The sequence below is a fragment of the Malus sylvestris genome, chromosome 5, assembly GCF_916048215.2.
Source record: "Malus sylvestris chromosome 5, drMalSylv7.2, whole genome shotgun sequence".
Lineage (NCBI taxonomy): Eukaryota > Viridiplantae > Streptophyta > Magnoliopsida > Rosales > Rosaceae > Malus > Malus sylvestris.
The window spans coordinates 28,600,006-28,623,275 of NC_062264.1; the positions used below are offsets into that span (position 1 = coordinate 28,600,006).

A 23,270-nucleotide genomic window follows, 5' to 3' on the forward strand; every position below is an offset into this window, starting at 1 on the left:
TGCTTTCAATCTCCTCACTGCTAGATAAAGGGAGCTTGAAGACACTCATGGTATATGATGGGATTGATTGGCATACTGCTTTGATGAGGACTTCCTTACCGGCTTTGGATAACAGTTTCCCTTCCCACCCATTTATTTTCTTCCAAATTTGGTCCTTCAAAGATCGAAACATTTTCTTTTTGTCTCTTCTTGTAACCGTTGGTAGCCCGAGGTACATTTTGTGGCAAGGGACAATTGGGACTCCGAGTGCTCGGTGGATCCGCTCTTTTGTTTGAAGCCCCGTAGAGGAGCTTGTTGGAACTCAGAGAAAATGGCAGAAAGCTTTTGTACGTGTATAGTCTGATAACACTAGAACCCTGAGAGAATGTCCTTGTTTATTGAATGAAACTTGTGGCTGTTAAATAGCCTTACAATGCAATGAAATAGGAAATAGCAACCCACGATTTACATGGCCTAAGATCGTGGTGCATGACTAAGTCAGAAACAGAAAGATAAGTTTGTTCCTCAAGCATAGGAGAGATTATTTGCACGGCTAGAAACTGAACCCTAGAAATAAGGAACCCTAACCCTAACGGCCAGGAGACTTCAAATACTTTAACAGAGCTAAAGCAAACGGCAGACTTTGCAAAGTTAATACATTGCCCTGATGCCTTCCCGTAGATCAGGAAAATTCTCCTTAGTTCATTCACTTCCTTCAGAGAAGCATTGCAGAATATAAGGCTATCATCCGCAAAGAAGTGCTGGTTTATCGATGGAGCCCCCGCTGCAATGGATATTCCATGAATCAGAGAGTTATCTTAGGTCCGTTGCAGGAGGGAAGAGAACCCCTCTGAGACAATTAAGAACAGATACGGGGATATTGGGTCACCTTGTCTGATTCCCCTGGATGGGGATATTCTACCATGAGGTCTGCCGTTCATAAGGAAACCGAAGTCACGCACTTCATAACTACGGCTACAAAGCGGGGGGTGGGGGGGAGGAACTCCATTGTCAGCATCATATTCTCCAAGTAAGCCTACTCGACACTGTCGTAGGCGTTGGCCATATCAAGTTTCAGGGCTAGCTTCTGTCTTCCACGTTTTCCCCTTCTGTTACTGTTTGATATTGTGCAGTTTTGGGACAAGTGAAAGACAATGGGTGGAAGCCAAGTTGAGAATGCTAAGCAGCAAGCAATTCTAGTGGCACTTAAATCTCAAGTATCATCAGATGAAGCGCACATTCATCTTGATCTTCATTCCCTTAGGTACAATGCATTTTTACTCGTCAATTTATTATGCTTCGTATAGTGGTAGACTTCAACTCCGCCTATGTAAGTTTATCTTACATTGCCGGTCCCAAGCCCGGATAAAGGAGGAGGGGGAGGGCGTCAGGTAGTCGACAGCCGGCACTCCATGATCACGTCGAATCCTTATGAAAATGAATCCAGAACGAAATCGCGCTAAAGCTAGGGCGTCACCCATAAGTGGCGCGTTGTGTGGCCCGAGCACAGTGATAAGTGAGCAAGGGTCGCTGTATCTCCATCGGCACCCGGATGCAGTGTTAAATAAGCAAGGGGGCCATAGAAACTTCTTTTCGAACGACTCCACTCAAAGTTGTTTGGGAGCATATGCTCCTATCAACTTTACACGGGACACACAAAAGAAGTACTTTGATCCTATTAGACGGGGGAGGGTGAAGAAGCTAGGACAGAAGGGTAGAGTTCAAGAGAGCAAAATGCGTTTAGGAACGTGGAATATAGGAACCTTAACGGGAAAATCTATGGAAGTAGTGGAAGTTATGGTGAGGAGAAGGATAAATATTATGTGCCTACAAGAAACTAATTGGGTTGGTCGTAAGGCAAAGGATCTAGAAAACTCAGGGTTTAAACTTTGGTATTCGGGCACAAATAGAACGAGAAACGGTGTTGGCATCATCGTGGACAAGACCTTGACACAAGATGTTGTAGATGTCAAGAGGGTAGGAGATAGAATCATGGCAATCAAGATTGTAATAGGACAAGAACTTATCAATGTGATTAGTGCGTACGCACCTCAAGTAGGGTTGGATACGAGTTCGAAGGAGAAATTTTGGGAAGACCTTGGAGACTTGATGCAAGGAATTGCTCAGACGGAGAAGTTATTTATAGGAGGAGATTTAAATGGACACGTGGGCAGGGAGACAGGCAACTATGGAGGTTTTCATGGTGGCCATGGTTTTGGGGAGAGAAACGAGGATGGGGAAGCTATCTTGGATTTTGCAATGGCATATGATCTCTTCTTAGCCAACACCTTCTTTAAGAAGAGAGAAGAACATGTGATCACCTACAAGAGTGGGTTGTCAAAAACACAAATAGATTTTCTTCTAATGAGGAAAGGGGATCGTATAACTTGTAAGGATTGCAAAGTTATACCAGGAGAGAGCGTGGCTAATCAACATCGCTTGTTGGTGATGGATGTACATATCAAAAGAGTGAGACAAAAGAACAAGACTTGGAAGTGCCCAAGGACTAGATGGTGGAATCTAAAAGAAGAAAAACAAGTCATTTTCAAAGAGAAGGTAATCACCCAATGTGTGTGGGATAGAGATGGGGAAGCTAGCCAAATGTGGGATTCCATGGCTAGTTGTATCCGAAAAGTAGCAAAAGAGGTATTAGGAGAGTCAAAGGGCTTTGCCCCACACCAAAAGGAATCTTGGTGGTGGAATGAGGAGGTACAAACAAAGATGAAGGCTAAGAAGGAATGTTGTAAAGCCTTATACAAGGAGATGACCAATGAAAATGGTGAAAGGTATAGAAAAGCGAAGCAAGAGGCGAAGAAAGCTGTCAGAGAAGCTAAGTTAGCGGCTTACGACGATATGTATAAACGACTAGATACCAAAGAAGGAGAGTTGGATATCTATAAACTAGCTAGAGCAAGGGAAAAGAAGACAAGGGACCTAAACCAAGTGAGGTGCATCAAGGACGAGGATGGAAAGGTTCTTGCTACAGAGAACGCGGTTAAAGACAGATGGAGAGGTTATTTTCATAATCTTTTCAATGAAGGACATGAAAGGAGTGCTTCTTTAGGGGAGTTGAGTAACTCAGAAGAGTGTAGAAACTACTCTTTTTATTGTCGAATCCGGAAGGAAGAAGTGGTTGTAGCTTTGAAGAAGATGAAGCATAGAAAAGCAATAGGCCCAGACGATATACCAATCGAAGTGTGGAAAGTTTTGGGAGAGACAGGTATAACATGGCTCACTGACCTTTTCAATAGGATTTTGAAAACGAAGAAGATGCCAAATGAGTGGCGAACGAGCACTTTGGTGCCTATCTACAAGAATAAGGGTGACGTACAAAATTGCATGAACTATAGGGGTATTAAGTTAATGAGTCATACAATGAAGCTCTGGGAGAGAGTCATTGAACATAGATTGAGGCAAGAGACACGGGTTTCGGACAACCAATTCGGGTTCATGCCAGGGCGCTCAACCATGGAGGCAATCTATCTCTTACAAAGATTGATGGAAAGATATAGAGATGGGAAAAAGGATTTACACATGGTCTTTATAGATTTGGAAAAAACGTATGATAGGGTCCCAAGAGACATTCTTTGGAGGATTTTAGAGAAGAAAGGAGTACGAGTAGCATATATCCAAGCTATAAAGGATATGTATGAAAGAGCAAAGACTGCCGTAAGAACTCATGAAGGACAAACCGAAAGCTTTCCCATAACTGTAGGATTACATCAAGGCTCATCCTTAAGTCCTTACCTTTTTGCGTTGGTAATGGATGAGTTAACAGGACATATTCAAGATGATATTCCTTGGTGTATGCTTTTCGCAGACGATATAGTGTTGATAGATGAAACTCAGGAAGGGGTAAATGCAAAGCTTAACCTTTGGAGAGAAGTGTTGGAATCTAAAGGTCTTCGCCTAAGCCGATCAAAGACAGAATATATGGAGTGCAAGTTCAGTGCAAATGGATGCCAAAACGAGTTAGGGGTGAGGATCGGAGATCAAGAAATACCAAAGAGCGACCGTTTTCGTTACCTAGGATCTATCTTGCAAAAGAACGGAGAATTAGATGGAGATCTCAACCATAGAATACAAGCTGGATGGATGAAGTGGAAGAGTGCATCCGGCGTGTTGTGTGACCGCCGTATGCCACTGAAGCTCAAGGGAAAATTTTATAGGTCGGCAATAAGGCCGGTGATGCTGTATGGCACAGAATGTTGGGCGGTGAAGCATCAACACGTACACAAAATGGGTGTAGCAGAGATGAGGATGCTTCGTTGGATGTGTGGGCACACGAGAAAGGATAAGATTAGGAATGAGGATATCCGGGGTAAAGTAGGAGTAGCCGAAATTGAAGGAAAGATGAGAGAAAATCGGTTACGGTGGTTTGGACATGTGTAAAGAAGGCCTACTGACGCTCCGATTAGAAGATGCGACTATGGGACAGAGGTTAAGGGCCGAAGGGGTAGAGGAAGACCTAGGAAAACTTTGGAAGAAACTCTAAGAAAAGACTTAGAGTACTTGGATCTAACGAAGGACATGACACAAGACCGAGCACAATGGCGTTCTAAGATTCATATAGCCGATCCCACTCAGTGACTTGGATTTTCCAAGTCTCCAACCGAGAAGTTTTCCTCACTCGGGAAATTAAGGGAACACTACCCCAACCTACATGCTCCACTCAGAAAGCTTCAACATACAAGCTTCAACAAAAGAAAATTCAAAGAACTTAGCGAAGAAGGCTTTGGTGTATTTAACACAATACGTTGAAATGAAGGAAACCTTATTTATTGATATCCCCGATAAGCTACAAATATGTACATATACATGAGTCAAAATAAACAAACAACATGGAGCCTTCACAAAGGTTGCCTAGGAGAAGTCTCAGTAGTCGGTAGAGCCCCAGAAAGAGAAGGCACCGGAGGGGGATCATTCGGAGCCTCAGTACTGGACAGAACCCTAGAAGGAGGAGGCATCAGAGGTTGATCATTTGGAGCTTCATTACGCGGTACAGCCCTAGAAGACGAAGGCAATAAATGCCTTTGGAACAAACCCACAAATCTCTGATGATCAAGTAAAACCTGACCATCAGTTTCCTTCATCTGGTCAAGCTTCCTCTTCATGTTTGTAGCATAGTCATGTGCGAGCCGGTGCAACTGTTTATTCTCATGCTTGAGCCCTCTAATCTCCTGTTTGAGACTCATCACTTCGGCCGCCAATGATTGAACTTGGCGGGTTTGAGAAAATAGGCGTTGGGCCATATTAGACACAGAACCTGCACACTGAACACTGAGAGCCAGCGAATCCTTAACAGCTAACTCATCAAACCGTTTGGAAAGTAGTCTGTTATCTTTGGGAGTGAGAAGGTTCCTGGCCACCACCGCAGCGGTCATATCATTCTTCATCACGGAATCCCCAACGGTAAGAGGACCAGTAGGGGAGACGAAGGATGGGCGCCATATGTTGTCTGGAGAAGGCGGGGCTGCCTCTTCAACAAGGTTCAAGTCAAAACAACGGTCGGAGGGGCCAGACATTTTCAAAGGTGTTGAAGAGAGAAGAGGTCGGACAAATCAAGATCTTAGAAGTACAAGAATGGAGCTTCTACTGGTGGATATTCAAGTGTGCTTTGGAACTTAATGCCAGCCCCTATAAAAAGCTGCACTCGACGGAGCTTCAAAAATCGAAGAGGCGCCTGCTCAGAAATTTAAGAGGCGTTTGCTTTCTCAAAAGCTGGGCTGCTTAGAGACCACGAGGAAATCGAAGAGGCACCTACTTTTCCAGCCTTGTCAGCACCTGTCACACGCACACTCAGCTTTGCGAAATTATGGGCATTCTGTCGAAGACTTCTGGGGAAGTAGAAAGCACATGAATCTTACTGTTCAATCACCCACTCCCACACGCAACAATAGCTCATGGGTACCACACATAACTTTGCCAAAGTTCTCTGCCAAAGTTGAGCACGTGAAGCTTGCAACTCCCATTACATCGCTCTGACCAAGAAGGGTAAAAGAATAGCAAAGAAACAGCACTAACAAAGTTTAGACCCATAAATTTTGAAGGTCTAGCTACCATATTATTACCCACAAGGGTAAAGGAACAGTACCACTGCTGGATAATTGGAAAGTCCTTATGTGTCAACCTTTGTGCTTCGTGGCAAGGTAGACTAGCAAACATGCCCAACCTTTACTCACATTCGAGAAAACACTCCCAATATGATTGCTTGCTTCAAAATCGAAGAGGCACCGTCCTCCGAATCTCGAGAGCCAGACTCCCAACATGACTACTTTCTCAAAAATCGAAGAGAGGGTAAAGGAATAGTACCATTGCTGGATAATTGGAAAGTCCCTGTGTGTCAACCTCTATGCTTCGTGGCAAGGTAGACTAGCAAACATGCCCAACCTTTACTCACATTCGAGAAAACACTCCCAACAAGATTGCTTGCTCCAAAATCGAAGAGGCACCGCCCTCCGAATCTCGAGAGCCAGACTCCCAACATGATTACTTTCTCAAAAATCGAAGAGACACTGCTCCCCGAATCTCGAAAGCCAAACCCCCAGCATGATTGCTTTCTCAAAAATCGAAGAGGCATCGTTTTCCGAATCAATCGAAGAGGCGCTCGCTTTCTCAAAAGCTGGGCTGCTCAGAGACCACGAGGGCCGATCTCAGAAATCGAAGAGGCACCTACTTTTCTAGCCTTGTCAGCACCTGTCACACGCACACTCAGCTTTGCGGAAATTATTGACATTATGTCGAAGACTTCTGGTGAAGTAGAAAACACATGAATCTTACTGTTCAATCACCCACTTTCCACACGCAACAATAGCTCATGGGTACCACAGATAACTTTGCCAAAGTTCTCTGCCAAAGTTGAGCACGTGAAGCTTGCAGCTCCCACTACATCGCTCTGACCAAGAAAGGTAAAAGAATAGCAAAGAAACAACACTAACAAAGTTTAGACACATAAATTTTGAAGGTCTAGCTACCATATTATTACCCACAAGGGTAAAGGAACAGTACCACTGCTGGATAATTGGAAAGTCCCTGTATGTCAACCTCTGTGCTTCGTGGCAAGGTAGACTAGCAAACATGCCCAACCTTTACTCACATTCGAGAAAACACTGCCAACAAGATTGCTTGCTCCAAAATCGAAGAGGCACCGTCCTCCGAATCTCGAGAGCCAGACTCCCAACATGACTACTTTCTCAAAATCGAAGATAGGGTAAAGGAACAGTACCATTGCTGGATAATTGGAAAGTCCCTGTGTGTCAACCTCTGTGCTTCGTGGCAAGGTAGACTAGCAAACATGCCCAACCTTTACTCACATTCGAGAAAACACTCCCAACAAGATTGCTTGCTCCAAAATCGAAGAGGCACCGCCCTCCGAATCTTGAGAGCCAGACTCCCAACATGATTACTTTCTCAAAAATCGAAGAGACACTGCTCTCCAAATCTCGAGAGCCAGACCCCCAGCATGATTGCTTTCTCAAAAATCGAAGAGGCATCGTTTTCCGAATCTCGAGAGCCAGATACCACAGGCCACTTTTTCAAAGTGCTCTGACAGAGTTAAAACATGCGAAGCTGGCAGCTCCTACTACCGTGCTATGACCAAGCAGGGTAAAGGAATAGCATTACTACTTGTTGTTAGGGAGACTCCTATATATGTCGACCTCCATCCCCAACGGACAGGCAGACCTGCAAAAATGCTCAACCTTTCCTCATATCTGAGAGGGCACTCCCAACGAAGCCTTTCGAAATATTCATCTTTCTTTCCCCCCGATAATACCTCTGCAAACAAGCTATACTAGAGCAAGAATATCTCATATCATCAGGGTTAAAAGCAAGAGTATCCCATATCATGCTTTTTCCCTGTTTTTTCCTTTGGCCTTGTTTTTACCTGCAAGACAAGGAGAAAGAGAGCAATCAGTCAGCACTTGGAATCAAGCTTCCAGCCAGGAACTGACTGCCTGGAACCCCTTACCTGATTACTTACCTGGCATTGCTCTCGAGTACTCATCTTCAACATCTTATGTTTCCAGGGAAGATACCGCATCTGCTTGAGGAACAGATAGGGCAAGTGCGAAGGATACAAGGAAGCATGTGGAGACAAGCGTAACAGCACACGTGCCGATACATCCATTACTCTGTCAAAAGCAAAAGTATCCCATATCAGCAGGGTCGAACGTACTCTAGATTTGATGGACTTGTTTTGACCCTCAAATTCTTCAGTCGGCCTTATACTCTGGAGGAAACCAGAAAACCCTCCAGCTCAGTTCAAGAATAAGCCTGTGGAAAGTTACTTCTTCAAAAGCAAAAGTATCCCATATCATCTCTTCTCATTTTTCTTCTCTTTATCCTTCATGCTGCTGCAAGATGGGGAGAAGGTGAACAATCAGCCGGAGCTCTGATTGCTTACCTTGTCTGTCACCTCTTTCAGCAGATCCCCTAGCTCGGTGACTTGGGGGACTCCTACTACATGGTTTGTATCGCGCTTGACCAAGCCTGAAACTACAAGTAAGCTTCAAGTGAAATTGATACATTACCTTGTGCATCTCCACCAGTTAAAGATACCACCCCTGGATGGAGGAAGAGTACTTCCAGAGAAGATGCCACATCTACCTATGAGACAGATAAGGCAAGTCAAGATGATACCACACTCCGATACTTAGAAGTTTCGTGATTACGAGATCATTCTCCCACAATATTTCCTAATGTCATTTGTACTAAATCATTCACTTGTACTCACTAAAGGAGAGCTTGAACCTATGTACTTGTGTAAACCCTTCACAATTAATGAGAACTCTTCTATTCCGTGGACGTTGCCAATCTGGGTGAACCACGTACATCTTGTGTTTGCTTTCCTATCTCTATCCATTTATATACTTATCCACACTAATGACTGGAGCAATCTAGCAAAGATCACAAAAAGCGACCATTTTCGCTACTTAGGATCTATCTTGCAAGAGAACGGAGAATTAGATGGAGATCTCAATCATAGAATACGAGCTGGATGGATGAAGTGTAATAGTGCATCCGGCGTGTTGTGTGACCGTCGTAGGCCACTGAAGCTCAAGGGAAAATTTTATAGGACGGCAATAAGGCCAGCTATGTTGTATGGCACAGAATGTTGGGCGGTGAAGCATCAACACGTACACAAAATGGGTGTAGCGGAGATGAGGATGCTTCGTGGGATGTGTGGGCACACGAGAAAGGATAAGATTGGGAATGAGGATATCCGAGGTAAAGTAGGAGTAGCCGAAATTGAAGGAAAGATGAGAGAAAATCGGTTCCGGTGATTTGGACATGTGCAAAGAAGGCCGATTGACGCTCCGGTTCGAAGATATGACTACGGGACAGAGGTTCAGGGCCGAAGGGGTAGAGGAAGACCTAGGAAAACTTTGGAAGAGACTCTAAGAAAAGACTTAGAGTACTTGGATCTAACGGAGGACATGACACAAAACCGAGCGCAATGGCGTTCTAGGATTCATATAGCCGATCCCACTTAGTGGGAAAAGGCTTTGTTGTTGTTGTTGTATAGTGGTAGACTTCAATTGTTTCTTATCTGCTACATTTCACAATTTTCTTTTAATAGAGTATCTTAATATGTGTGCAGGAGAAAGCATGCAGAACTTGTTGGAGAACTATCAAATTCTTATCACAAGAGAAATTATTATCTGAGGTTTGAATGTGTTCTTTGTTTTCAAGTTTCCTACATTTACCTGTTATATCTAAATTTCCAAAATCTTCTGCAGCAAAAAAGTTGGATTCTAGTTGTAGTCATAGAGAGGACCCCGATAAGGAAAGGATCATGGACATGCGACCTGATAAACGTTGCTCGTATACTTTCTTTATTTCCTGGAGGTTATGAACCTCCCCGTTTAAGCATGAAATTTTCCTTCCATGGTTCCATCCTTTCGTATCTTCTGCGGTTCTCGTTATGTTTGTATTCTTGGGGGCGTGCATACTCTCTTACTCTTACAAGATTCTTCTGCACGCTTATTTCTGCCTTCAAAACCCATTCATATCTTCGATTTAGTTTGAGTTACACTGTTTGACTTACTGTGTATTCCAAGCTTAGACTGTTGTGGGTCTTTGTTGGGGAGCTGACTCAACTCCAAGACACAAACATATTGCAAGGTATTATTAGTAACGGTACCAATCTAGAACTGTATGATGAAGCAACATCAGGTTATTTGCCTTGTATGGCTCAAAATGTTTGTAGCTAATTTGACCTGATTTATCAACTTGTAGGTGATTAAGACTTGAAGGTTAACCGGCTGAAAGTGGTATCTCTCTCTCTCTCTCTCTCTCTCTCTAGGGTTGTAGACTTAGTCATTTGTCCTCCTTTGCGATATTAACGATTCTCTTATTGTTAGCTGAAACCCGAAACTTAAGTGATTACACAGTGGCATGCTTCAAACCTTCAATTTTTTTTCCTTCCCCCTTTTCCACTATAATGGGCTGTTGATGTTCCTTTCTTGTCATTATAAGGTCGTTGCCTGGCATTAATTGAAGCGGCATCTGATGTACAAGAACAAGGAGTGGATGATCAGGACCACTTTTTGCATGGTAACGACAGAATAAACAAACAACAACAACAACAAAGCCTTTTCCCACTAAGTGGGGTCGGCTATGTGAATCCTAGAACGCCATTGCGCTCGGTTTTGTGTCATGTCCTCCGTTAGATCCAAGTACTCTAAGTCTTTTCTTAGGGTCTCTTCCAAAGTTTTCCTAGGTCTTCCTCTACCCCTTCAGCCCTAAACCTCTATCCCGTAGTCACATCTTCGAACTGGAGCATCAGTAGGCCTTCTTTGCACATGTCCAACCCACTCATTTAAAAATATTTGAAAATATTTCTGTTAGTACTTTTATTCCCTTTTCATTTTCTTATGTGAACTTGCATTAGATGTTACTGTCAACATATGTATGAGCTGCGGCAACTGTCCACCAGATACGTAGTCTTCGTTCAGGATTGATGACCCCTCAGTCTGATATTGAGAACTCTCTTCCGGTGGACAGAAATCGATGTGTCAATGAGTTGTGAGTTACTCTACTTTTTCTTAGCCGTTGGGATTATTGACTTGGCCTATAAATAGCCATGTGCGCAATCAAGCAAGTTAGGACTCTTGAGTTTATTCCTGCTCACTGCAGATGGTAGGATTTCTACACACGACTCATTAGTTAATGAATTTACAGCCCCAATATAAAAGAATATCCATTGCTTACTTCATATCTACTGTTGATAAGGTGCTGACCTATATACTATTGATGGTCGTTGTAGCCATCATCACATACAAGCCTAGCTTTGTATGGTATTGTTTCCATTCATATGGACAGTAATGGCACGTAGTCATCAGACATTTTGCCTGCTCTTTGGTATCTTTTTGCTCATTCACTTTGAAAATTCGATGGCTGAATGGATCTACATCCATATGGTACATTGAATACGTTAGCAAAGAAGTCCTGCTGGAACGCTTATAGCCTGATATGACAAGAAATTCTATACAATATGGTGTTTGCTGATTTCTTCTGTAATCCCGATCGCCTGAGGAGTCAAGTTCGGGAGCTGAATTATTGTATATACCAAAGCAGTCTAGGGTCCTAATAGTTCTGTACTCAAATTTATAAGGTCAAATCTCAACTAGTGTGATTCTATTTTCAATTATTGTATGCATCAAAGCAGGGTTTGTTCAAACTTTAACGAGGTACCATTTCTCTCGTTCATACCAGTTCACTTTTACTTATTATCCAGAGGCTTGTAGTTAGATAGGTAGAGCAAGCACTGAGGCTTACATTTCACTAAACCACTTTCAAGTTTGTTTGATATTGTGCCTGTTTTCATCTCGCCTACACTAGTACAAAAAAGACTTTGCGCGACGTAGGACCGTCGTCCCGCAAAGTCAAAAATACGTCGCCCAAAAATTAGCCAAACGAACCTTCGTCGCGCAAGAACCGTCGCGCGAAGGCAGTGAAGGAAGGGTTTGCGCAACGTAGGTAGGCACTGCGTCGCGCAAAGTTTTTTTTTTTTTTTTTGTGTCATTTATATTTTTTTATTTAATTTTTAATAAATATTATAATTAAATTCTAAACAATAATTAATAAACCAAGAAAAAGTAATTAATTATAGAATATATGAAAATGTACGTCTGTCCGAACAAAAAAATAAAAAACTACAAGTCTTCTAAGTTTAATACATCATGCTACTCGGTATCGTCTGGGCGAAATGGCTGGGAAGTCGAAGGTGGAGCAACATTAGGTGCTGGCATCGTCGAGATTTGGAGGCCGGACATCGCTAAGGCCTGAACAATCATATTCATCCTCTCGTCCTGGGCCCTAATGTGGTCGCCCTGGGCCACAACCTGACCTCTTAGGGTTGTCACTTCCTCCTTCAAGGAATTGACCTCTCCTATGGACAATCTGAAAGAAGAGGCACCCGTTTCACGAACCCCCGCCTTCCCCGTACACCGAACAACCTTACCATGACGATGACCGAACTTCTGATCCAGGACCTCAGTCACGATCTAAACATCTGCATCCTTGGGTACAATGACGTCCTCGATCGGGGTCTCTGGGGGAAGCTGCGATGTTGCTTCTTGGAGAATAGCAGTGCTCTTTTCCACCATATCACCCTGTAATAATAAAGAAAAAACATATAATGTTTAATAACAAAATATAAATAATATTTGAACGATGCATAAAAATAAGAAAAATAACAATTACATATACTTACATAATATTTGAAAATACTGTGCACTGCTATTACTATTACTAATAGACTGTCGTGTACAGCCCCGATGAATCGACAACATAATGAAGAAGCAAAGTAACAACACTTTCCCAAATCAAAGCTTGAAAAACACTTTCCCAAATCAAAGCTTGAAAAACCACTCAAATTAAAATCCGGAATGAGAAAATTAATGGTACACGAATGATCCACAAGTTTGCAAAAAATAAGAATTACAAGTCTGGTGCATTATAGAAACGCCCCCGAGTTTTCACGTTGGGTTTCAAGATTGTATGTGGTCGTTCTCTACCATTACTCTTTTTGATAAATAAATAGATATTATAAACTACTTTAATTAGCCACGAGGACGAGTTTGAACATGAGTGCAAGAGAGAACAGAGATCCATCGTCTCGATAAATTAGTCATAGCCCACATGTGTCATTTTTGGCTCCTTAAACTTTTGAAATGCCTTTGTATTTTTATTGTTAGAGAAAAGACAAAAGAACGGTACTAGTCCTCCCCCTACCCTCTACCCTTCTGCTGCTGCCCATCACAGAAGAAGGAAAAACAGAAAACGCTTTCTAGCTTCCCTTTCTCCCAAACAAAAATTATCAAGAAATTAGCAAGTTTTTGCTGCTTTTCACTTGAAGGTGAAGGCAGCTTTAAAATTCATATTTTTACATGGCTTTGATAAATACAGCTTAAACTCTATCACACATACACAGAGGCAGAGACGATATGCATGCAAGAGTTCCAAAACCTGCAAAGCTCCGACTTAGCTCCCGCAACTTGACTCCTAAGACAACCAGGATAACAGAAGAAGTCACCAAATGCACCACCGTGTGCCATGATTATTTCATTACATGCGAGTACTATGTGATAGCATTACCACATTAATACATGCCTCCGTGTTTGACAGAGATTGGCAAATCTCTGTATTATTCCTTTTGCAACGTTTAACAGTCGCACACCAATTCGGTTGGTATTACCTATCTGATGATTGGATAGGGAGCAACTAGCTACAAATATAATTTGGTTAGCTAATATGTCAAAACTAATTAGCTTAGTTCTAACCGTGTCCACCACCAATGTTTTCACCACCTCTAACAGAAAAACCTCAATCTCTAAATTTGTTTCTTCAATGTATAAAATGTGAGGTTCATAAGCTCCGGGTAATAAATAAAAGAAGAATCAATACAAGCAACATGATTAGCAGGTAGCATGTCCATCATCATTTTCTCACGTGAGTCCTCTCTATGACTCCCATCAGAATTCAAACTTTTTTTCTGCTTGCAGAAGAATATGGAAATTTGGATAATAGGCAGGTAAAACATAGGAAACTAAAAACCAAGAACACAAGCAAACCTCAGGTCCTAGTAGTAGTGGGTCACTTCCTTGTAGTAAGAATTTGATAGTTCTCCATCAAGTTCTGCGTGCTTTCTCCTGCACACATTAGATGCTCTTTAGTAAAATAAATATTGGGAAACGTAGCAGATGAGAAACAATTGATGATGGCATTACAATTGGGGTAAACTGTTATTTGACCCTTAAACTATTACTCTAGTTGAAATTGACCACATGAACCAGTAACTAGTGGCGGATGCATTGAGGGGCCGGGGGGTGGGGGTCAGCTGACCCCCTGAACTTCGGTGAACGTCTATGGATACCTTGAGTGTTGACCCTCCAAACTTCAATTAATGTCTATGGATACCTTGGGTAGTGCCCTTTTGAAGATTAGAGTTGGCTTCATACATGTCTTCCAACTGACTTCAGGCCAACCAAGAGTCGGTAAATGTCCATGGATACCTTGGGTGCTGCCCCTTGCATACATTAACAGGTGTGCAGTATACCTTTTCAAATGACTTCAGGCCTACCAAGACTCGATGAAATGACGATATGCATGCTATTTCTGGTATTAAAAAATTGCGCGCTGCGTGCGCTATTCTTACTGACCCCCTAATATTATTTTCTGGATCCGCCACTGCCAGTAACCCTACCCAACCAAACATCTCTACTTCTAAGGGTAGACTTATGAAACCAGTAACGAGGTGTAAGAACAGAGTTATCTGCTCCAAGTGATTTGAATTTGGAAAGTTAAAAGTTGGGTTTGAGGAATGGTTTCCCTTTCTTATCCTTTCTATGCTTGGATTTTTCCAAAAATTTATAAGAAAAGATTTAGAGGCATTGACTCTTTTTGCAGTTTATGAAAATGTCATAGAAAAATATGGTTCTTAGTCTCCAGTTATAGGTTAAGAAATTACGAGGACTTTTGTTTGCCCTCACTAAGTAGGACTAGACTAGACCAGACTAGCTATTAGTCCAATACTATGTTTGTTCCATATTGTGATTAACATTAATGAGACTAAATTAATGAGACTAAAGGGACTCGCATAAACAAAACCCTTCACTTAGAGCTCTTAACGAGACCCCCCAATAACCATGGGATTGCTAAGACGTCTTCGTCTTCTCACGTTCCTCTCCTCGTCATCCTCCATCTCCTCTCTCTGCTCGCTTCGTCTGCTCGCGTTGCCAACATCGTCAACACTCGCCAACCCAGAATTGCATCGTCTACTTGTTTCAAATCTATTAGAACCCAGAACCCGTCGCATTCTCTCCCTGCTCTCGTTGTCGTTTGATTCACTCCTATTCGAATCACAAAACCCATACCCGAAAGCCAGTAGACAGAGCCCAAATTTGCTGAAATTGCAACCCACATGCGAATCGCGAAACCCAGATTCCATCGCAAATCCCAGACTCGAATTGCAAAACCAAATTCGATAGAAGTTCTACACATCTTTCAATCACCAAACACATATTTGTGCAGAACAACTTTTCAAGAATAAAAAAGGAGAAAAACAGTGAAAGCTTTCATTCAATCAAGATGGTTTTCTGGAAAAAGGAAAAGGATAAAGAGAGAGATAGTGCTTTGGTTTTCTGAAAAAAAGGAAACGGATAGAGAGAGAGAGAGTGGAAAAACTCCAAAAAGGATAAAAGAAGAGGGAGAGCCTGGTTCTCGAGAGAGTCTGGAAAAAGAAAGAGTGTTCGGTAAAAAATGAAAAGAAATAAGAAAAAGAAAAAGGAAATAAATAAATATTATTTTTCTTGTTAATCCGATATTGCACCAAACGTTCCAGCTTAGTTTAGTCTAAGTCAGTCCAGCTTAGTCTCTGAATCTAGTCCAGTCCGAGACAGTCCGGTGCAACAAACGCACCCTATATATACTAAAAGCCAGTTGAACCCAACACTGTTCATCAATAGTAAAAAGGTGGAAATGCCCCAGATTTTTTCATTCCATTACCTTCTTGTTGCCTGCTTCACATAGTAAAATACATGTATTGCCCATGATTGTCACATGTTAATCATCCTTTGTCCTCCGAGGTTGCGTGTCTATGATCCTCAAGTTATGGCACAAAGAAAGATAAAATAATTAATTAAAAGACTGACAAGAAAATATTTAAAAATTTTGACTTAACTCAGGCCACATGGTTTGTGGCAACACAATAAAAAATTCTAAAAACATTGAATGCATGGACATAATAATTATTAAAAATTGTGAAAAACCTACATGTCCCCATTCCACGCCGAGTCTCCTACAGTAGGTGGCATGGAACACTATTTGTGGCACACAACACAATAAAATATTATAAAACAATTTGAAAGCAAAGTTGCTTGCAGAGTGTGGCCACAAAGAAAGATAAAATGATAATAACAAAATTGACAACAAATATTTAAAAAAAATTGAGTTAATCCAGGTTTGTGCCACATAACACAATAAAAAATTATAAAAAATTTTGAATGCATGAAAAACAAATATTAAAAATTGTGAGAAGCTCCGCTATCTTCCACCTTGCCTTTGGTTATTTTATTTTTTTGTTTTGCTCTGCTTTTTGTCTTCCACGTGTTGATCATTGGGAAACTTTCTGCTGAGAGGGTTTCTCCCTTTTTCTTTCATTTTTATCTCTTTCTTTCCTCAAATTTTCCTTTGCTTTTTCTGCTTCTTTCTTTTTCTTTGTTGTTTTTCTTTGCTTCTCATGCTTTTGGCAGTCGTTTTCTTTCTTCGTTGTCTTTGTTTGCTTCTCCCGCTCTTGCCATTCCCTTTCTTTCATTTTTGTGTCGTTGCTACTTTTCTTTTTAACCCGCTGTTGTTTCTCTGTGTGTTGCCGTCCACTGCTGGAGCGTCAAAGCTCGGCCCTACGAGCTTCAATCCGCCTTGCCGAACGCCTCCTCTCGACGCTTCCACCTAAACCCCTCTGGTACTCCTACCCTCCCAGAAACTTGAGGTACGAAAATTTCAAATTTTTTTTGTGTGTTTTTTATTTACTTTCGGTGTTAATTTCTCATTAAATTATTATTTTTGATAAACCCATTGGTTGTGTTTCTAATGTCAGCCAACAATTGGGAAAAATAGGTTCTGCTGTATTTTATGAATCATTAGTTAGTTCACCAGTCGTTATCTCAGCTGAGGAAATTGCACATCGCCTTTTGAAGATTTTAAAATCTGGATATAGTTCAACGGTAGCTGTGCTTCATGTATCAGATCTTGGACTTGATGTTGCTTCGGAGAGAAGCCTGGCTGGTCAGAAAAAATTGAGGAAATTCTCTATTGACATCTTGTTATCTCTTCATGCCTTGCACAAGAAATCTGGTACATGGAGTCGAATTTTAAAAGTGATTGAGACTTATCTATAATTTCTCAAACCTCGGAAAATTATACAACAATTTGATGCTGAAATATCGTTGGATATCAGTGCTTCCATTTTGGTCCAGGCTACTTCTCAAGTTGCGAAGGTTATGTACGAGTCTGCCCTTGACATTCTTCTGTTTCTAAGCTATGTAGTGAGCATCAGTGGGCAGGTCCGTTTCTTTTTATTTTTTATATGTTTGATTTTGTGGTTTCACTTCTGATTAGCAAGACCTCCTATGAGTGTTTTCAATGTAACAAAATCAATTGTATATATACGTAATACGTATATTTTTTATATTTCTTTTATTAAGAGATAAGGTTTCTCATTGTTTTTTGTTCATCGAAATGAAGTTTTGATTATTTTTTGTTTTGATGCTTATATCTGTGTGCCCTGTTTGTATGTCGCGTGTATTGGGTCTGTGCAGCTGTAAGCGTTATTGTGAATTATTTATTTATTTTGAAAAAGATTTTATTGTATGCAAAAGAACTATCACATAGCAGTAGCAACAAGCCCAGCAACCAAACTACAAAAAACAGAACAGAGTATATCAAACCAAAACGTTACTTATCATAGTAAGTAAGAATGTAATATCGCTGGACTGTGAATCTGGACTATAGGTTAGTTTACTTCTCACTGCCAGCTTTAGATATTTAAACCTGTAAAATGTTCAATATAGGTCTTTAACTTGTTTTTTAGCAAAAGAACCCCAAATCTAATTTGTCATTAAATAAATGTTTAGTTCATGCTGTGAACTTATCTTTGATACAAAATCAAGTTAGTAATAAACCAGCAGAAAGGGAGTTGCTTGTTGTTCTCATAAAAGAAACAACAGATAAATATACAATATGGGGTTCAAGTACATACTTTCCACTGCATCTTTAATATTCATATCCTTCATCGTTAGTTCTATATTTGAATACATGCTTTCCACTGCATCTTTAATATTCATATCCTTTATCATTAGTCCTACAGATACTTCTGGTCTTAATTTCAATTCACAGGAAGCTACTCCAGTGCTCACTTCCACAACTTTATCAGTATAATTTAGTTTTTTACCAAAGCATTTTCTTTTTCTGTCTTTGTCGTTTTTATATAATTCCTTATTTCATGATAATGGTCTTCATTTTCCTGTTGAATTTGATCAATTACTGTGTTAAAATTTCTTTGGGTCTGCATGCAGACCCAGATGCTGCATGATGATGTATCCAAAATTCAACTTGACTTGATTCCAAGGATTGAAAAAATCATTTCTGAGTGGCTTCTTATACATTTTTGCGCCACAACGCCGTCTGAACCAGCTGCAATTGAAGATTTTAGCTCTCAGCTTACAGTGTTACATATTGGTAGGTGTATGTTTTGTCTGGGGCCTTAGCTTTTAATTTTGCTGATTTAGTATTGTTCTGATGAATATCCCTGTCCATGGTTCAGACAGCAACCTGGGAAGAAGATCATGGAATGAGAAGCTTGGAAATTGTGAGTTCACTCTGGCTTTTATATTCGTACCAAGTATTCAAACTTCCTCCAGAGACCAGGGTCGTTTTTCCTCGAGAGGCATACCAGACGTGAATGGCATTATTACTTCAATGCGGAAGTTTGCTAGCTGGATCATCTGGGGCCACACTGCGGAATCCTGTACCTTCCTCAGACGTGCAACAGATCTTGCTTTGATCCTGCTAAGGCATGGGCAGTATGATGCGGTTGAGGTTATTTCTCTACCTACAGTTGTCCTAATATCCCTTGTACTTTTCTTCATTGAGATTACTTATTGTTACTTTTCTATACTCTATAAAGCACCTACTCACTATGGTGGAGGCCCATTTACAAAAGGAGAAGACATCTCATAGTATCCAAGATACAGAGGGAAGGTGGTGCATACTTCATCATCTTTTAGGGTGCTGCTTCCTTGCTCAGGTACACCATGGGTTGCATGGAGTGCTGAAAGAGAGGAAAGTCACTGAAGCTGTTCGTTGTTTCTTCAGGTATTCTATATTTTCTAAATCTTTGCCCATTGCCTTCCCTGTATAGGTAACTCTTGTACAGCATTGAAACTGACTTCTTGAAGTAAATAAGATGTGCAACTTGAACTTTATCTTCAATTTATTCTTTCTCTCTCTTTTCATGAAGATATTTCTATTTTTTTCAATATTATTCGTCCAAGGAGATTTTCATTTTACCAAGAAAAAGAATGTTGGAATACCAGCCCGTACCAGTATAATTGAACTAGTGGATAGCTTGAATCAAGATTTAATGGAGATGAGTTGTATTGAATAATGTCTAATTGAATAATTACATGTTACACGTGCTACATGATAAATGTGCTGATTGAGGCATATATGGTAGACTACAACAACAACCAAGCCTTATCCCACTAAGTGGGGTCTGCTGTATGAATCCTAGAACAACGTTGCGCTCGGTTTTGCGGCGACTCAAATAGTCAAAACAAATGCATCAACTTAACCAAATATTGAATACGTTGATTTGAAGCACAAAGTGAACCCAATAAATTGATTGATTCTGATGAAACGCACAGAGCTGAAGAGAGTCTGAATTTTTAATATGATACACTCAGCTGCTTGGTGTTTGCATCTGAAATTTTATTTCAAGTTGAATGGGCCAATATGGAATAAAACTAGCATTCACCTTTACAGCTTTATTACAATATTAGTTTACAATACATTGTGCACTTCTGGCGATGTAGTGTCTAGATGCTTAGCATGTATGGAAAAGCTTATGTTTAAACCAGAAAAAAATAGAAGGAAAATAATGTGCATTCTTTGGAAGACTGATATTTACACTTGGGAATTGCCCATAATTTTCACTCATAATTGTACCATTTGCACTTAGGAATAGTTCATTGTTTTCCATAGTGAACGTTGATATCTAATTTTTCTATTCAGAGCTTCATCTGGAAAAGGATCATCCCAGGCTTTACGGAGTTTGCCTCGGGAAGCAGGGTCTCCAAATCTTGGTTTCAGTGAGTTTTTTTTTTAACTTTTATATCTTAAAACGGTTGATTGTGCCTTTTGCTTTTCTGTTTTTATCAACTGTTTCATTTTACCTTTCCTTTTAGCCGGTAACATGTCAGCTTCCTCATGGAGACTACATTACTACCAATGGGCCATGCAGATTTTTGAGCAATATAATATTAGTGAAGGTGCTTGTCAGTTTGCTCTCGCTGCGCTTGAGCAGGTAGAGGAAGCTAGTGTAAAAGATGAGCTGCATGGACGAGACTCGGTCCACGAATCAGTATCTACCATCACAGGACGACTTTGGGCAAATGTCTTCAAGTTTACTTTAGATCGTAATCTCTATTTTGATTCATATTGTGCCGTAATTTCAAACCCAGATGAGGAGAGCAAGTACATCTGCTTGAGGCGTCTGATAATTGTTCTTTACGAGCGTGGTGCCATAAAGGTTTTTATTCATACTTGAAACTAACTTTTGTTTGCTTTTGATATTTTTTTTCCAGTTTTTGTCTTTACTAAGTTGCAAAGTGTATACCCACCAGAAATTCTCTCTGCATGATGTTTGTTATTGGATATAGAACGGGGGCGTCACCTATATTGTTGATAATGTATTGATTTTATGTCAGTACCCTTTTTTCCTTAGCTTCAGTGATTTCTACTGATTATGTACTTTGTTATATACTTTTTTTTAGCAAAAGATTTGAATATTATGTTTCCTGTAATGCGTACGGTATGGAACTTATTTCAATATTCTGTCTGAGATTGTCCTAGTGAGGCTAATTCTCCGATGAAGGTTTATTTATTACTAGATTTCTTTCGTCGTCATTTGTTTGCAGATTCTTTGTGATGGTCAGCTACCCTTTGTTGGTCTTACAGAGAAGGTAGAGTACGAGCTTGCCAGGAAGGTATGATCTAAAAGTAGTGCAGATTGGTTACTGTATTCAAATTTTCAATTTTGAAGTCCTGGTGATTTTTCTCTATCTTAAACATGCAGGAAGATTGTTCAGATATATTAGCAAAGCCAAACTTATATAAGTTGCTTTATGCATTTGAAATGCATCAACATAACTGGAGAAGAGCAGCGAGCTACATGTACCTATATTCCGCTCGTTTGAGAACAGAAACAGCTTTAAAAGATTAACAGCACATGTCATTGGCACTAAAGGAGATTCTGAATGGGCTCTCTGTTGCTATCAATGCACTTTATCTTGTTCATCCTGCCAACGCTTGGATTGATCCTCTACTCTGCAGTAATTCTCTTCAAAACGAGCACTATCCAATTAAAAAGGCTAGAATTACAATAGATGAACAGAGCAAATAATGCAACAACCAAACGTTTGTTTTAATTGTGTCTACATCTTTAATTGTTGTCATGAGTCGCACATACAATTATAATACTATATGCATATGATAAATTAAATAGCCATAACTTTTAGCTGCTACCTCCCTATGAGCAATATTTTGTTGCAGACCAACAATTTGTTCAAAAGCAATGAACTCACATACATACAGGCCGATTTTGAAATCCCATTGTGTAATTTGCTGGATGATTTTGAAATCCCATTATGTAATTTCCTGGATGATTTTGAAATCCCATTATTACATACAATTACATTTATATCATTATATGTACCTCATCTAGAACTCTCTAATATAATATTTTCTTTGTCCACATTTGCATTACATACTGTTCTATTTTGAGGAAGTCACAAGTTTTATTTTTATTGCAGCTGCCAGCAACAGTGCTTATCCTCAAACAGGGAAATCTTGTATTGATATTGAGAAGATTGAGGACGAGTTTGTGCTTACTTCAGCAGAATATTTGCTTTCGTTGGCACATATCAAACCTGCATCTAGTGGTAAAGTGCTATTTTAACTTGTCAACTAAAAACAGCCATGAGTATTGGATGGCTAGTGAAGTTAGGCTAGTCAACTTTCTTTATGTAAATTAGGCAAGTTAGGCAAGTTAGGCAAGTTAGGCAAAGTTAGGTCCTATGTCTTCTTTCTTTCCCTATATATATGTTCATCTTGTAATGAGAAATAATCATCTAATATATCAAGAAATTAACTCTATTTTGGCATGGTATCAGAGCCATTCTGATCCAAACAGAGTTTCTATTTTGATTCACTTACTGGCACTACTGCCATCTACCCAATAAGACCTGCTATTCTGCAGGTCTTCTACTTTCATACCAACCCAATCTTACTCTTTTTTCATTTGGCCATATCTACCAACATTATTACCCATATCCAGCTTGTTAACCATACATATTCCGCTGCATCTTTTCCCATATTCTTCCCATTTGCAGTATCTCTGCAAAACCCATAAATCTTTCCACAAAAAAAAAATATACTACCCAATACCCCATAAGCCATACCCGTTGGAATCACCCAACAAATTTACCCATAACCTCTGAGGCAGTAATAATGGGTGACTCCAAGACCACTGTTTCAGCTACTGTTACTCAAAGTGATATGTCTCTACATATCACCCCAGACAAGTTGGATGGGTCCAACTATTCCTCATGGTCCCAAAGTGTCCGCATCTACATCACTGGCAGAGGTAAATGGTCTTATATCAGTGGAACAAAAATGGCACCAGCAGAAGCTGATGCATTGTATACTATATGGGAGGAAGAGAATGCCATGGTTCAATCTTGGTTACTCAACTCCATGACCAGAGATGTACGGGCCATTTTTCTCCGACTCTCTACTGCAAAAGATGTTTGGGATGCTGTTACCCAAACTTACTCAATTGAAAAAGATGCATCAAAGTTATACGAACTTCGCCGTCAAGCACTGGCGACTCGCCAGAATGGAGAACCTTTATCTGCATATTATGGTAAACTTCAGCAAATATGGCAAGAAATTGATTTCTTGCGTCCTGGAAAATTGAAGTGCGCTGATGATATTGCTACCCGAGAGAT

At 40.4% G+C, this 23,270-nt stretch overlaps 1 protein-coding gene, 1 long non-coding RNA gene and 1 pseudogene across 4 annotated transcripts in view; 2 read left to right on the top strand and 1 right to left on the bottom strand.

The window, feature by feature from the left end:
* The window catches only part of LOC126623107 (nuclear pore complex protein NUP160-like), a 78,619-nt gene extending 56,930 nt beyond the window's left edge, over window positions 1–21,689 (top strand). For 2 of the 3 annotated variants that reach the window (XM_050291911.1, XM_050291910.1), the window contains exons 6-8: window positions 20,532–20,791; window positions 21,180–21,248; window positions 21,338–21,689. In XM_050291911.1, the coding sequence (XP_050147868.1) occupies window positions 20,532–20,791; window positions 21,180–21,248; window positions 21,338–21,484 (476 nt within the window). In that variant the 3' untranslated portion in view covers window positions 21,485–21,689. The remainder of the gene's footprint in view (window positions 1–20,531; window positions 20,792–21,179; window positions 21,249–21,337) is intronic. The other variant, XM_050291912.1, reaches the window with a different exon arrangement.
* LOC126623127 (uncharacterized) lies at window positions 6,067–8,778 on the top strand. Its single transcript, XR_007623635.1, has 2 exons — window positions 6,067–6,128; window positions 6,347–8,778. It is a non-coding gene; the product is annotated as an uncharacterized LOC126623127 (long non-coding RNA).
* On the bottom strand, window positions 12,056–12,653 carry LOC126623115 (uncharacterized; annotated as a pseudogene).
* Window positions 21,690–23,270: the final 1,581 nt, after the last annotated feature.